Source organism: Diospyros lotus, chromosome 8, assembly GCF_014633365.1.
Source record: "Diospyros lotus cultivar Yz01 chromosome 8, ASM1463336v1, whole genome shotgun sequence".
NCBI classification, from domain to species: Eukaryota; Viridiplantae; Streptophyta; class Magnoliopsida; order Ericales; family Ebenaceae; genus Diospyros; species Diospyros lotus.
The window spans coordinates 5,397,921-5,412,084 of NC_068345.1; the positions used below are offsets into that span (position 1 = coordinate 5,397,921).

At 35.2% G+C, this 14,164-nt stretch overlaps 2 protein-coding genes across 2 annotated transcripts; one reads left to right on the forward strand and one right to left on the reverse strand.

Annotated features, from left to right (window-relative positions):
• The first annotated feature begins 2,143 nt into the window (after nucleotides 1-2,143).
• On the forward strand, nucleotides 2,144-5,846 carry LOC127807180 (bidirectional sugar transporter SWEET1-like). The gene is made up of 6 exons (XM_052344841.1): nucleotides 2,144-2,384; nucleotides 2,474-2,510; nucleotides 2,688-2,783; nucleotides 3,027-3,306; nucleotides 5,253-5,372; nucleotides 5,525-5,846. The coding sequence occupies exons 1-6, from the start codon at nucleotides 2,348-2,350 to the stop codon at nucleotides 5,720-5,722; spliced, it is 768 nt and encodes a 255-aa protein (XP_052200801.1). The 5' UTR covers nucleotides 2,144-2,347; the 3' UTR covers nucleotides 5,723-5,846.
• Nucleotides 5,847-7,790: 1,944 nt separating this feature from the next.
• LOC127808357 (peroxidase 43) lies at nucleotides 7,791-10,414 on the reverse strand. Its single transcript, XM_052346868.1, has 4 exons — nucleotides 10,122-10,414; nucleotides 9,851-10,033; nucleotides 9,596-9,758; nucleotides 7,791-8,450 (listed from the first exon to the last, which is right to left on the reverse strand). Exons 1-4 carry the CDS (start codon nucleotides 10,392-10,394, stop codon nucleotides 8,017-8,019), a joined length of 1,053 nt encoding a protein of 350 aa, XP_052202828.1. The 5' UTR covers nucleotides 10,395-10,414; the 3' UTR covers nucleotides 7,791-8,016.
• Between the last annotated feature and the right edge of the window lie 3,750 nt (nucleotides 10,415-14,164).

The window sequence follows — 14,164 nt, forward strand, 5'->3', positions numbered from 1 at the left end:
ATGCTCTAGTGAGGAGAGTTGATGAAATTGAACAATTAATCAAAAAAAGAGGTAGAGACAGACCTAAGAAGACTTTGAGGGAGACATTAAAATTTGATATAAAGTGTATGGATCTCAATTAAGATATGACAAAAGATAGAAATACATGAAAGTCTAAAATTCATGTAGCCGACCCCACATAGTGGGATAAAGGTTGGATATGTTGTTGTAATTGTCTATAATACCCTTAATAGTTATAGAATGATAATTTAAAAATTAATTAGTGTATATATATAAGTTTCAAGTGTTATAAAAAAATTAATTAGTGTATAGAGAGAAAGGGAGATGGCGAGTGAGAAGAAGAGATTTGAAAATGGAGATGGCGATGGAGAAGAGAGACTCTTGATTGTGTGGACAAAAGAGTAATTTTTTTGTTAAAAATATGGGCAAAATTGTCAAAAAAATATAACTATTTAATTAGAAGTTGTAGAAGCTGGGTTACCCCAGTTTTGAAAAAGTCAGCTTCTACCCCTTCTAAAAGTTAGTAGAAGCTATAAACTAGAATTCTAAAAATTAAAACAAACACTGCATATCTACTTTTTTGAAACTAGAAGTTAAAAATTACAGCTTTTAAGGTATAACAAACAGGCCCATTAACACTACCATAAACCTTTTAAATTATTTATTTATTTAAACTAGGCATATGAAATAAGTAATTTTCTTAATATTTTAAAGAAAATAATATTAAATGATCAACAATCACTGTAACACTTATCGGATTAAATATTATTAGTATTATAGCAATATATGTTGCTGTGGTCCCTAGAAAAATTTGGTAGGATTAAGGTTGATCATCCACACATGTAAAGAAGTTAAAGATTGTTGGTTAGTACTACAATTTAATTTGTATGGTTTGTACCATATGAATGCATTAATTACGTGACATCATGCTGATGGGATTTAATTTGAGAGTTCAATAATATGATGCTTAATTGAAGTGTTATGTTTATTTAAAAACTCAATCTAAGTCTATTCATGCAAGAAGTATGAAAGGAGGCCAAGGCTCTACTTCAAGACCACATCCATAACTAACTCTTCAAGTTTATTTAGAGGATCAAATTCGACTATTTACATAGTATCGAATTCGATTATTAAAACTTATCTTTTTTTTTTGAAAGAGAAATTAACGTAAATAAGTTCAAAATCGAGGATTGTTAGGATTAAATTGAAATTGTGAAGAATAAAAAAAAATACAACTATCATATAAATTAAGTGATGATCGACTCTAAAATTCTTGTCAGATCACATTAATAATAATTTTTAACTTACAAGAATTTTAAATTTTGTTAATTCATTGAGTTTTCACTTCATCTTGCTTGAAATAAATATATTTTTTTGGGGGGGTTGGTGAAGGATAGATAGGTAACATGTGATTTATGTTAAATTTATATTTTTGTTATTATATTTTTTTTTGTGATTATTTAAATTTTTATTATTTTAATTATACCATTGAACTTGTATTTTTGAGTTAATTCAACTCTTATATTTTGATTTTTTTGTGTGTTAATTTTTATTTTTATTATTTTAATTACATATCTAAACTTATATTTTTTTAATTAATTAACCTCTGTATGTTAACGTGAATAGAGTGTGACGTTTATTTTTTTATCTCATTATATATATATATATTTACAAATAAAAATATATAAATTAAATTGACTAAAAATATATATGCAAGCGTGTTATCAAAATAATGACGAGTTTATGTTATAAATGTTAAAAATATAAAGATTAAATTCAAAAATATAATTAAAATAATAAAAGTTTAAATGATGATATAAAAATTTATATTAAATTAATAAACACTTAAAATGATTGAAAGATAAATAACTCACGTGCCAAGTGCCAGCCACTTGACGCATGTTTGGATTGCGAGAATCTTTCTTTTCTCATTTTCTGTGGCAATTGAAATTTAATAAATTAAGGCAAAATTTTGTATTGAATATTATATAGTATATATATATATATACATACATACTGTGAGAGAGAGAGAGAGAGAGTTCAGAATATAGAAAGCGATGGGAGAGTCGAGGAAGCAGACAATTGTCATGGACGTGTTGGGGCCAAGTCCATGTATTAGCCGCTGCTCTCTCTCTCTGTATTTTTTTTTTTTTGGGGGGGGGGGTTTCCATCGTTTTCCCTCTTTGTTTCTATATATTGTATAGATACACTGAACCTCAGTGAGAGACCACCACCCGTGAAGAATTAACCGAACCCCTGTCAGACTGTCTCTGCTCTGGGTACTAATTCCGGCTGGTTTTCTGGTTCCGTTGATCGACGAAGAACGCGAAGATTAGTAACTCGAGTGATGGGTAACGCTGCGCACTTTGTGTTCGGTGTTGTAGGTTAGTGAACCGATTATAATATTCCGCTTTAAATTCTTTTAATATTCGTTTCGTTTTTGCTTCGGATTCACCCTTAATTCTTGCAACAGGCAATGCTAATGCGCTGTTGCTGTTTCTGGCACCGATGTAAGCAGCCTTCTTCTTCTTCTTCTTCTTCTTCTTCTTCTTCTTCTTCTTCTTCTTCTGTATTTGATCTGGAGAGGTATATATGATCGTTTAATTGTTGTTCGGAGAAAGTTGTTGAACAGTTGTGCTAATTAATTCTAATGATGAGCCTTTTTTTGTTGGTTAATGAATGGTTAGGATTACGTTTAAGAGGATAATAAGGAACAAATCCACGGAGGAGTTCTCGGGCATTCCCTACGTCATGACCTTACTCAACTGCTTGCTTTCTGCGTGGTGAGTTCTTGGAATTAATTATTAACTAATAATCAATAATATTAATTTCCTTCCAACCAACCAACCAACCAACCTTGCTAGCTAAACGTTCTTGGTCTCTGTACGTACGTACGTCTTCATCATTTCCTTGATTTTTGTTTAAAGCCCTTTGAAATTGAGCTTTAATTACTAGGATAATCAATGAGAATAAATTGAGCTTTTATACAATAGTACTATTCTATTCTGAAGCTTTCTTTTTGTTAGGTACGGAATGCCATTTGTTTCCCCAAACAACATACTGGTATCGACAACAAATGGGACAGGATCGGGCATTGAGGCCATCTATGTGATGATATTCCTGATATTCGCGCCGAAGAAGGAGAAGGCGAAGATATTTGGGATTCTGGTGTTCGTGCTGAGCGTGTTCGCCGGAGTGGCCCTCGTCTCCCTCTTGGTCCTTCACGGCAAAGGCAGAAAGCTCTTCTGCGGCCTGGCCGCCTCCATCTTCTCCATCATCATGTACGCTTCCCCTCTCTCCATCATGGTAAGTACGTAATTACTAATTTATTAACCTCTATTATAAACTACATAAATATATATATATATATACATATATATAGAGAGATTCTAGCTCTTTTAAGACATATATAGAGTGTATTATAGATGATTAATGTTATTTTGTTTTGAGAGTCTCACATAGTGGGGCCAAAAAGATAAAAATACCCCTTAATTAAATACAAATTTACCCCTTCTCTAATGTAATCTCCATTTTCCTCTCTCCTTCCCATGGTCGTCAACCTCTAGCAAACTTCAACACCTTGTCGTCGCCTCACCTTACACAAACTATCGTTGCATCCTCCCCATCCGTTGCAACGGTGGTCAGCGTAAGATTAGGCGAGGCGGGGCGAGTGCCAGACCTTGCTAGAGGTGACAACCATGGGAAGGAGAGAGATGAGAGGAGAGGTTGCAACATGAAAATGAGTAAATTTATATATGGATGAGGGGCATTTTTGTCTTTTTGGCCTCTCTCGATAAGCCTCTGTGTGTGAGACTCTCGAACAAAATAACAAGACTCATTATAAATAGGTTGATACAGACAAGTGAACTCCAATAAAAGTAAGCCTATCTTCAATTTTTTTGTTTATTTTTGTTACAAAATATAATTTTGAATTTTCAAAAATTTAAATTAATACATTGAGAATTTTCAAAAAATTATAATTTTTATTATTTCCATAAATAAATAGTTGTACTTGATAATTATTATTAATTATAAAAATCTAAAATATACATTTTATTTATAGAGTTATAGGCCATTATTGGATGCGTCCTAAGCATGGGCCACGTGGTCAGGCCACTTTATTTGATTGCTTTACCGGGGGGGATGTCTTAAAGAAGAGTTTCTTTCTTTTTGGTGTCATGATTTATAAATTGATCAATTACAATTTCTTGCACCATAATAATCTTAATTATACAATATCTATGCAATAATTAACCTTGCGGAGATCTCTTTAGTTAGTACTAGAGTTAATTCTGGCCACCATCTAATGCTGGGTCTCTAACTCATGTCCTTTTATTTATATTTATATATTAGTCACACAAAAAAAAAAAACACTCACTAACATCATACTTACAAAAGTTATAGAAAAATATTTAGCTTAAAATGGTGAGTTGGCTAAATAGATTTAGAGGGTGAAATAGTTATTTTATTTTTGTTACATGAAATGGCATGGGGCCCTTAATAATGATAAAGTTAACAATATTTTATCCATTCTTTTGACTGTTCGACCTAACAATTTTAAATCAAATATTATTGTGAGATTTAATCTGTTGTCGACGTCAAACAACATAATTATTGTCTCACGCTAACATATCACTGTCATGCCAGAGTAACAATCAAGAGAGATGGGCGAAATGCCCCTGTCCAATTCGTCTCCCCTTGTTGTTACTCTGATGTAGTAGTGTCATGTCAGTATCGGGCATCCGACGCAAATAACAGATCAAATCCGATACTATTGTTCCTTTATTTTCATACGTTAATAATAATTGACATATGTGAAATATCTTTAGAGGCGGAGTCAGTGTAGTTTTCAGTGGGACTTGGCTCGCCACTCATTGAAGCCTATACTAGTTTAAAATTTTTAGCAGGCCATCATTCATATTGGGCTGAATTTTTACTTAAATCCAACTATTTTAATTATATAAAAAAAATTAATTAGTAAATTAAAATCATAAATTCCGATAATTTAATTTCAAATTCTCCCAAAAAAAACTATCGTAAGATATTGAATAAATTATGTTAACTTTTAGTATATTTATATTATTACATTATTTTTTATTTTTTCCTTTAATAACTTTCCTATCCTCCTCATTGGAAATTTTTTTCTAGCTCTGCCCTTGAATATGTTCTAAAATTCGGATATCTAGACATCAATTCAATTCTATAAAACTTACGTGGTTTTGAAGATGATTGGAATTAATATTATAACGCAGAGAATGGTGATAAAAACAAAAAGCGTGGAGTTCATGCCATTTTTCTTGTCGCTGTTTGTTTTCTTATGTGGCACTTCCTGGTTCATCTTCGGACTCCTCGGAAAGGATCCTTTCGTCGCTGTAAGTACTAACACTTCAATTTCACCATATATACATACCAGACGATTATTATCGTAATATATATAGAAGGCTTTCTAAAAGATAAAAGATAATAAATAAAAATGATTAATATGTTAGTGGAGATAAAAGTATAATTATACGTACGGTGACAGGTTCCCAATGGTTTTGGAAGTGGGTTAGGAGCAGTCCAGCTGATCTTATACGCCATTTATCGTGACAAGAAGGGTGGAGGAGGCGCCAAGAGAGCTGCCGGCGATGGATCGGCGGAGATGGGAATGCAGGGCAAGCCCCCCCTTGACGAAGAGAAGCAACCCGACAAACAACAGGCGCGAAATGGACGTCATTTCTAGGATTGGATTGGGGTTTTCCAACTGCCTTGGGTGGGTTGGGACACTTGGTACCCAAAAGTGTCCGCCAGCTGATGATCAGTCCCTGAATTGAATTCTATCTGAATTTAGCTTTCCCTTGTATGCTTTGCTTGCTTTGCTTTGTAGTTCTTGTGTCCCACTAATGACAATGACAAACAGTCTGCAACGTTTGTTTGTTTAAAGCAGCCAAATTCAATTCTAGAATTGATGCTGAATTTGATTCAGGTTCGTTGCCAATCACTTGAGAATTGACATTACTGCACAATGCTTTTATTGGGAGCCCAACAATTACAAGCCATATAGGCCATACATAGCTCATACCTGTTATAAAAATAAAGATATTCATTATATTATCTCAAGATTTTAGTCTTGATTTATATTATTACATATATCCAAGACAGGACCAATTATGCTTTGAAATCTTGAAAGCCATCATCATGCGTCCTCCAGTCTTGAAATTCTTATTCCCTTTGATTATTAATTCAAACCAATTTGCTGAATATATTTAATGTCTGATTAACATTAGATTGATAATTTAGTCAGCTTTTGAAATGAAATAAGACTGGAAGAAGAGATCGAGCAATCCCTGAATAAGCTCCACATTTATTTAAAATAAATAAATAGATAAAATAGAAAAACTTAGCAACATCTCCTTAAAAGACTCTAATGTGCAGAAAATTTATTAAAGAATTCATTATATAAGACGCCACAACACTTCAAAAGAAAGGAAAAAAAAAACATTTTATTCTCACTTTCTATCTCCTTTTTCTCTCACACTTTGAGGCCTTGGTAGTAATGCCACATTAGAAGAAAGAAAATTAATTTATTTTTTCTCCACGTTTTTATAACAAGTTACAATCATATAATTTATATTTCTTTTCTTAGAGCATATGGGATAAAGGGAGATTACATGAGTGATTCTGTAACACAAGAATACCCAGAGAGATTGTTGGATCTTAAAAAGAGAACGTCGTAATATTCGGTGTAATAAGAGACGTTTTTACTCTTAGATAAATGCGTCATCGTGTCTCAATCTACAATTAAAATACCTTTAACTCTATTTTTATTTTTTTTAACTTGATTATTATTTAAGATCCTATTTAAATGACAAAAATTATTAAATGATATATTCATTTAATTAATATTTTTCTACATCACCTTGCACCACTATTGCTCAATATATAACTACTAATATAAGAAGAGATTATTGTATTTTGAGTCATAGTAGCATTTACCCTAACATTTTCATCTCAATTATACTTATTTCCATGTATACACATTTACCCTAACTACATTATTCCAAGTTGACCATATTGGGTCTTAAAATCTGTAGAATTTTATACACATTTACCCTAACTATATTATTCCAGGTTGATCATATTGGGTCTTAAAATCTGTAGAATTTTATCTGAATGTATCATCAAATGGCATCAGATTGAATTAGTAGACCCAATGATTAGATTGAATTACTAGATATCCGACCTAATATATAGATTAAGTTGAAATCAAATAAAATTAGAAGTAAATCAAATTTAAAAAAAATAATCCAAACTAATTAAATGGACCATCACATTGGATAGAATTGATACGGATAGAACCCTAAATACCCCCAAATTCAATAAAGAAAATGATAATTGTACAAAATAGTTGACAAACACATATTGGAATGACAAAAATAGCCCTTACTCAATTATAAATTCCCATGCCCTTGGCCACCTCCCTTTTCCTCTCTCTCCCTTTTCATGGTTATCTCTAATAACCATCGTCTCGTCTCACCTCATCTCTCGCCACCGTTACCTTGCATGTCTTGCTGAAGCATCTTTAGTTGCTTGACCATTGTCGTCTCGCGTCGATCGAGCTTCATCGCGGATAAAGCTTGATCGCTTCATCCGTTGTTGCAAATAGAGAAGAGAGAACAAAGAAAAGACAGTAAATGGGTGAATATTTTTTTTTGTTATTTTACATGTTTATGTAAGACTATGTGTAAGCTGTATGTAGATGTAGCACGGTTTAATAAAGGACCATTCAAACCGTCACCATTGGCTCAGAATCCAGATGGGTCCGACTTCAACGATCACCATGCTATCATACATTATTCTTTTAGGACAAGAAATTTAGTTACACGTTGTAATTAATTTACAAATTAGACACTTAATCAGACTCATAACTCTGAGAAGCTTCATGCAACAACGTATTCATTTATACTTTTATTTTTAACGTCCACAATGATCTTAATCTTAACACACACACACACACACACAGCGAGCTCAGAATGATCAATTAAAAGCCCTGCAGTTTCGCCTGATCTCGCCCTGCGATCCAGTCTTGACGCCCAATTGGCCCATCTTCACCATCGATTCGGCGAAGTCCCGCTCAAATGGCGATCCCGAGGAGGAGGAGGAGGAGCCGGCGGCGACGACGTAGGAATCAACCACCAGCCTCGTGGCCTCGTCATCGTAGAGCCGGGCGTCCGACGAGATCACTGCCACACCGTCCCGCACATTGCGCAGAATCTGATCGTCGAAGACTTCGCTGCTGACGATGTCGAGCGGAATTCTGACGTTGACGTCTCCGCCTTTGGGGCACTGAGCTTTGAGCTTCTGCAGGAAGGGGGGGTTGATGGCCGGATCCGACTGCTCCGGTTTTCCGTTGAAGTTGTAGAGTCGAGTGTCCATGAAGAAGCAAGCTGTGGTGCCAATCGTATGTGCAGCTGATACACACACACACACACACATATTCATCAATTAATTAATTGGCAATCTCCAAAGCCCAATATTTGGCCGAGTACTTGAAATTAAAAGGGAAGTAATATATATATATATATATATGTGTGTGTGTGTGGCAACATATTTTGACAAAGTTTTTTACTTTGGCTAAAGATAGCATATATAGGCGTGGACTACGTACATTGTTTTCTTAGGCCTTCAAGAGGTAATTAAAATGTCCACAAACTGGGGTTTTGATATGAATTTTCATAGACAGTACCAACCATTATCATACCATTTTAAAAATTCATACCAGATTCTGAGATGGAGAATCTCTCTTCAAAGGAGACATGCAATGGACCACCCTTCTTAATGAAGAAGGGTTGTCTTAGCTAATCGACAACTAACGTAAAATTTAGTCGAATCTGAAATATGAAATTTAAATAAATTATAAAAAATTATTTTAATTTTAAGGCTATCCAAAATATAAGCTACTTTTAATAAATCAAAAGATTCAATAACATGTGTGCAACCTCACCAATCTTGGGATTATAGTCTTTGCGTAGTCTCTTGTCGCTCGTATTATAGATTTCGACAAAGAAAATAAATCATGTGTGGAGTCTTTACCTCACTACGTAAGGCAAGAAATTGAACTCGTGACTTACTAGTGTGAATCATAACTTATCGTGACCCAACCACTTGACATGTGTCATGGGGGCTACAATCTTACCAATCTTGAGATTATCGCCTTTGTGTAATCTCCCGACTCTCGTATTCTCAATTTCGACATAAGAAGTAAATCGCAGGTGAACCCTTGACCCTTGCTTAGGCCGAGTATCAAATTTGTGACCTACTGATACTAACCTCAGCGTATCACTTGCCTATCACTTGACCTATATCCTGAGAGATCACCAATCTTGGGATGACTGCTCTTGCACGATTCTCAGTGTTCGTACCCTCGATTACGTCAATGGCAGATAAATCACAGATTTCATCTTTTAACTCTTATGTCAAATATTACTTATTCGACGGCTATGTCCGGGAGGCTTGGGGGCTACCAATCTTTGTCCGTATAAATATGAATAAAGGCTATTTTGAAGGGGTTTGGATGAAATGAATTGTGTGTTAGTGTGTATATATATTATATTACCGCTGAGGAGCACAAGATCTTTGTCCGAGAGACCCTTCTTCCTGAATTTGGATTTGAGAAGCTGAATCGAGTCATCGACATCCGGCACGTCGGCGGCGAGAGACCTGCTGGAAACCCGGCCATCTCTCCGCCCGGTCTGAACCTCGTAGACCACCCCTTTGCTCTGCAAGTCAACATCCATTTCATAATCCGTGTTCAAAAATTTCGAGATGTTAAAAGAGACGAAAAATTAATTAAGCGAACTGAAGATCATACCAAGGCGACGGCGTCTCTGGCGGCCAAGGCGACAATGTCGGCGCACGAAACCACTCCCGGGCACCCCGCCTCGAGCTCTGCCTTGGCCCTGTCGATTTCCTCGAATCCCTCCACTCCTTGGTGCCCAAACGCTGTCTTCTCCGCATCGTCGCCGTTTTCGATCAGAATCGATCCGTCGCACCCCTTTTGATGCCCAATTAATTGAATACAGAGAAATCAACCAATTCCTGTTCAATACACACACACACACACACACACAGAGAGAGAGAACCTCGACGTAGCAGTCGTGAAAATGGAGCCGGAGCAAGATGGCGGGAATTCTAGGGTTGCTGCTGGCGGCCTGTTTGACGACGGAGGCGACGATGGACTCGGCTTTGGGGCATGTGCTCGAGTAGAAGCCGACTGTGAGCTGCGCTTCCGAGCCGGCCAAGAGAAGACAACACAGCGCGCCGAGAGAGAAAATCAAAGGTGGCGCCGTTGCTCTGTAAATTGGGTTTCTCGAAGCGGAGAAGAAGGGGACGGTGACGCTGAAGAAGATGAGCATTGTGTATTGTGCAATCCCAATCCGCCATAGCCGGTGATCCTCTTCTGTTTCTTTATTTCCTTTTTTATTTACTTTTTCTGGCCACATGGAAACACATGCAGCCACTACACTTGGCAGGATGGTTCTTTCACGTTACTTGAAAATGACATTAAAAGTTTAATTAATTTACTAAAACAATATAATATATAATAATAATAATGAAAATTATTGTAAGGTGTGCAAATTAAAATTTCACGTGAAGAAAATTAAAGGTATATAAGTGTGAACAATATCGATATTAGTATGAGAATTTTTTAGATAAAATTTAAAAGTAAATTTACAAAAACTTAAATTTAAGTGGACAATATTATCATAGAGATTTCAGAGTTCGATAATCCTAACAATAACATGGATATTTCAAAGTGTAGTCAAATTTCTAGATGATTAATGGAACCAAGTCGATTCCAATAGTTGGAACCCAACAGCATCATTAGTTAGAACCCAACAACGGCTAGGTTTAGAGAGTGAGAGGGAGTAAAAAAGGGAGGAAGGTCCAATGATGGTCGAATATGAACCAGAGAGAGAAAGAGAGAGCCACAATATACAGTGATTCTGCATGTGGAGAAGGACTTTGCAGTCTCATCGCTGCAACACACTGCGAAAAGATTAATTAGTTTGCTACTGCTAAACACCACTTGAAGCCCAAAATTGCAAAAACCCATATAGTTACAATCTCGATCACCACCTTAAGTTTTAGAGATCCAAAATTGTGTTAATTCTGCAACAAACTGAACCTTAGCAATGAGGAAAAACTCTATCGTTAGAGATGAAGAAAAGGGTTCTCGATTGAACCACGCCCCTCTCTTTTCATATTCTCTGTCTTCTTTGTTTTCTTAATTTTTACATTCGTATAGCGGGCGGTTTGTGTTGAAATAGCTAGGGAGTGAGAGATGAGTTACAGAGAAGGGAAGATCCGAAGAGGCAATGGCTTGCCATTACATCAGAGGCTGACGACGAACACAGACAGAAAGGAGAGAGAGGCTCGCAGAGATCCAAGTCATATTTTGGTTTGTTTGCATTATTATTTGAAAGGGAAATTCTATTCACAGCAAGGGTTTTACTCTTCGCAGCTATATTTTAATATACCTAAAATACCCTATTTTGAAAATTCATTTTTACCCTTACATTCACTTTCTTCCTCAATCAATTACCTGCTACCCATTCCTTTCAAAACCGCCATCTATCTCTTCCAAAACGAAGACAATATAACAAAAAACTATCACATCCAATGTATATAATACAACAAAAAAAATATCAATACAACAAAAAATACACACATATATATACATTAACACAACAAATATATATATACGCACACAGAAAAAAGCACACAAACATATATATAGATATATATATATAGGAAGCTCGGCGGCCGCCGAACTTCATCAATCACTCTCCCGAACCCTGGAGTTCGGGGAGCTTGAGCTTTCGGGGGACTTTAAAGTCCCCCGAACGCTGGAGTTCGGGGAGCTTCAAGCTCCCCGAACTCTAGGGTTCGGGGAAGCTCAGTGGCCAGCTTCCTTCCTCTCTCTCTATATATATCTATATGTATGTGTGCGTATATATATATATATATATTTGTGTGTGAGTGTATATATATGTATGTGTGTGTTTATATATATATATATGGGATTCTGGGCGTGATTGATGAAGCTCGGCAGCCATGAGCGTCGAGCTTCCTTCCTATATATATATCTCTATATGTATGTGTAAGTATATATAAATATATGTTTGTGTGTCTGTGTGCGCGTATATATATATGTATGTGCGTCTTTGTATATATATATAGTGTGCAATTATTTATTTTCATCTATTTTTTGTGTATTGTGAAACTTGTATTTGTGATTCGAAATTGTTGAGATTTGAAGATATTAAAGAGATGAATGTTTGTGAATGGCTACCTGGCATTCGGGAACGCTAGCCTTCCCCGAATGCTGGAGTTCGAGGAAGTTGGGATTCCTCGAATCCCAGAGTTCGGGGAATTCCAAATTCCCTGAACCCTGGAGTTCGGGAGACATGGTGTTACCCAAACTTTGGAGTTCGGCAACATGATATTAAATAAAATTTAGGAAGAAATATGTATTTATTTTTAAAAAAAAATAAATTATTCAAGGCCAATACTTATATAAAAAAATTAAGTATACAAAAATATGTTAATATAAAATATATTATATTAAAAAAATATGTTAATATAATTTCATAAAATATAAAATATAAAAAAATAAAAGATGTGTTCCCCGAACCCACATATTCGGAAATCATAGTTAGATAAAAAAAATTAAGCAATAAATTATATATTTGTTTTTTAAAAAAATAAATTATTCGAATTCAATACTTAAATAAAAAATTAAGTATAAAAAATATGTAATAATGTTAATATAAAATATGTTATATAAAAAATATGTTAAACAATTATATAAAATATAAAATATAAACAAATAAAAGATATGTTCCCCGAACCCTGGAGTTCGGGGAACTAACAGATTTTCCGAACTCTGGAGTTCGGAAAATCCGTTATTAGATTAAAAAATTTAAGTAAAAAATATATATTTGGAGTTCGGAAAATTTGTTATTAAATTAAAAAAATTAAGTAAAAAATATATATTTGTTTGTATTAAAAATTAAATTATTCTACTACATTACTTAAATAAAAAATTAAGCATAAAAAATATATAATATAATATATTATATATTTTAGGAGCCTCCGAACTCTAGAATTCGAAGGCTTCCAGTGCCTCCGAACTCTAGAGTTCGGAGGTAGTAATTTTAATAATAATAATAATATTATTAGTATTATTATTATCATAATATATATATATGTATTATATACATATTATAGCATTATATTAGTTTAACTACAAATTAAAATAGTGGAGGGTCCATGCAAATTGAAATCTGTAATATATTTTATTATATAATATATAAAATAAAAATTAAAATATATAATATATTATATTATATAATATATGAAATAAAAATTGAGAGCCTCCGAACTCCAGATTTCGGAGGCTCCCAACACCTCCGAACTCTAGAGTTCGGAGGCACGGGCCATTTCCGAAACCCAGGTTTCAGAAATGGCCCAACCCTCCAAAATTCAGGTTTCGGAGGCATTGGACGCCTCCGAACCCTAGAGTTCGGAAGCATAGGCCATCTCCGAACTCCAGGGTTCGGAGGCATGGGCTGTCTCCGAACTCTAGGGTTCGGAGGCGGCCAGCACTTCCGAAACCTAGAGTTCGGAGGTGCGGGCTGTTTCCGAAACCTAGGTTTCGGAAGCGGCCCAAGCCTCCGAAATCCAAGTTTCTAAGGTACAGGTCGCCTCCAAACCCAGTTTGAAGGCCATGCTGCCTTCAGTTCGATGGCGGTGACCAATCCGAACCCAGGCGGCCACCACCTTTGCCTATTGAACCTCTCCCCTTCTAGTCTCCAAGTTCAAATATGTAAAAATTACCAGTGTTATTAGCAAGCGCAGAGCAGAGAGACGCGGCTATAGAGAAGGGGACGACGACGAGTGATTGTAGAGAAGGGAACGACACGATGTATGAGATATATGAGGGTAATTTTAGAATATAGGTGGCTGCAACAAGTAATAATAGTAGGTGTGAAGAGTATTTGTTAAATTTATTTTAATTATGACTGTAAAGAGCAAAAAGCTGGTTGCGAATAGAATTTTCCTATTTGAAATTGTCTTGTGACAGGCCAAAATTGAATGTTGGGTGTGGGGATTTTGGGAT

Coding starts and splice junctions, on each gene's coding strand:
- LOC127808357 (XM_052346868.1), bottom strand. CDS start 10,394: ATGCTCATCTTCTTCAGCGTCACCGTCCCCTTCTTCTCCGCTTCGAGA. Junction 10,034..10,121: donor TTCACGACTGCTACGTCGAG/GTTCTCTCTCTC, acceptor GGGCATCAAAAG/GGGTGCGACGGATCGATTCT. Junction 8,451..9,595: donor AGATCTTGTGCTCCTCAGCG/GTAATATAATAT, acceptor TGTGTGTATCAG/CTGCACATACGATTGGCACC.
- LOC127807180 (XM_052344841.1), top strand. CDS start 2,348: ATGGGTAACGCTGCGCACTTTGTGTTCGGTGTTGTAG. Junction 3,307..5,252: donor CTTCCCCTCTCTCCATCATG/GTAAGTACGTAA, acceptor ATTATAACGCAG/AGAATGGTGATAAAAACAAA. Junction 5,373..5,524: donor GAAAGGATCCTTTCGTCGCT/GTAAGTACTAAC, acceptor GTACGGTGACAG/GTTCCCAATGGTTTTGGAAG.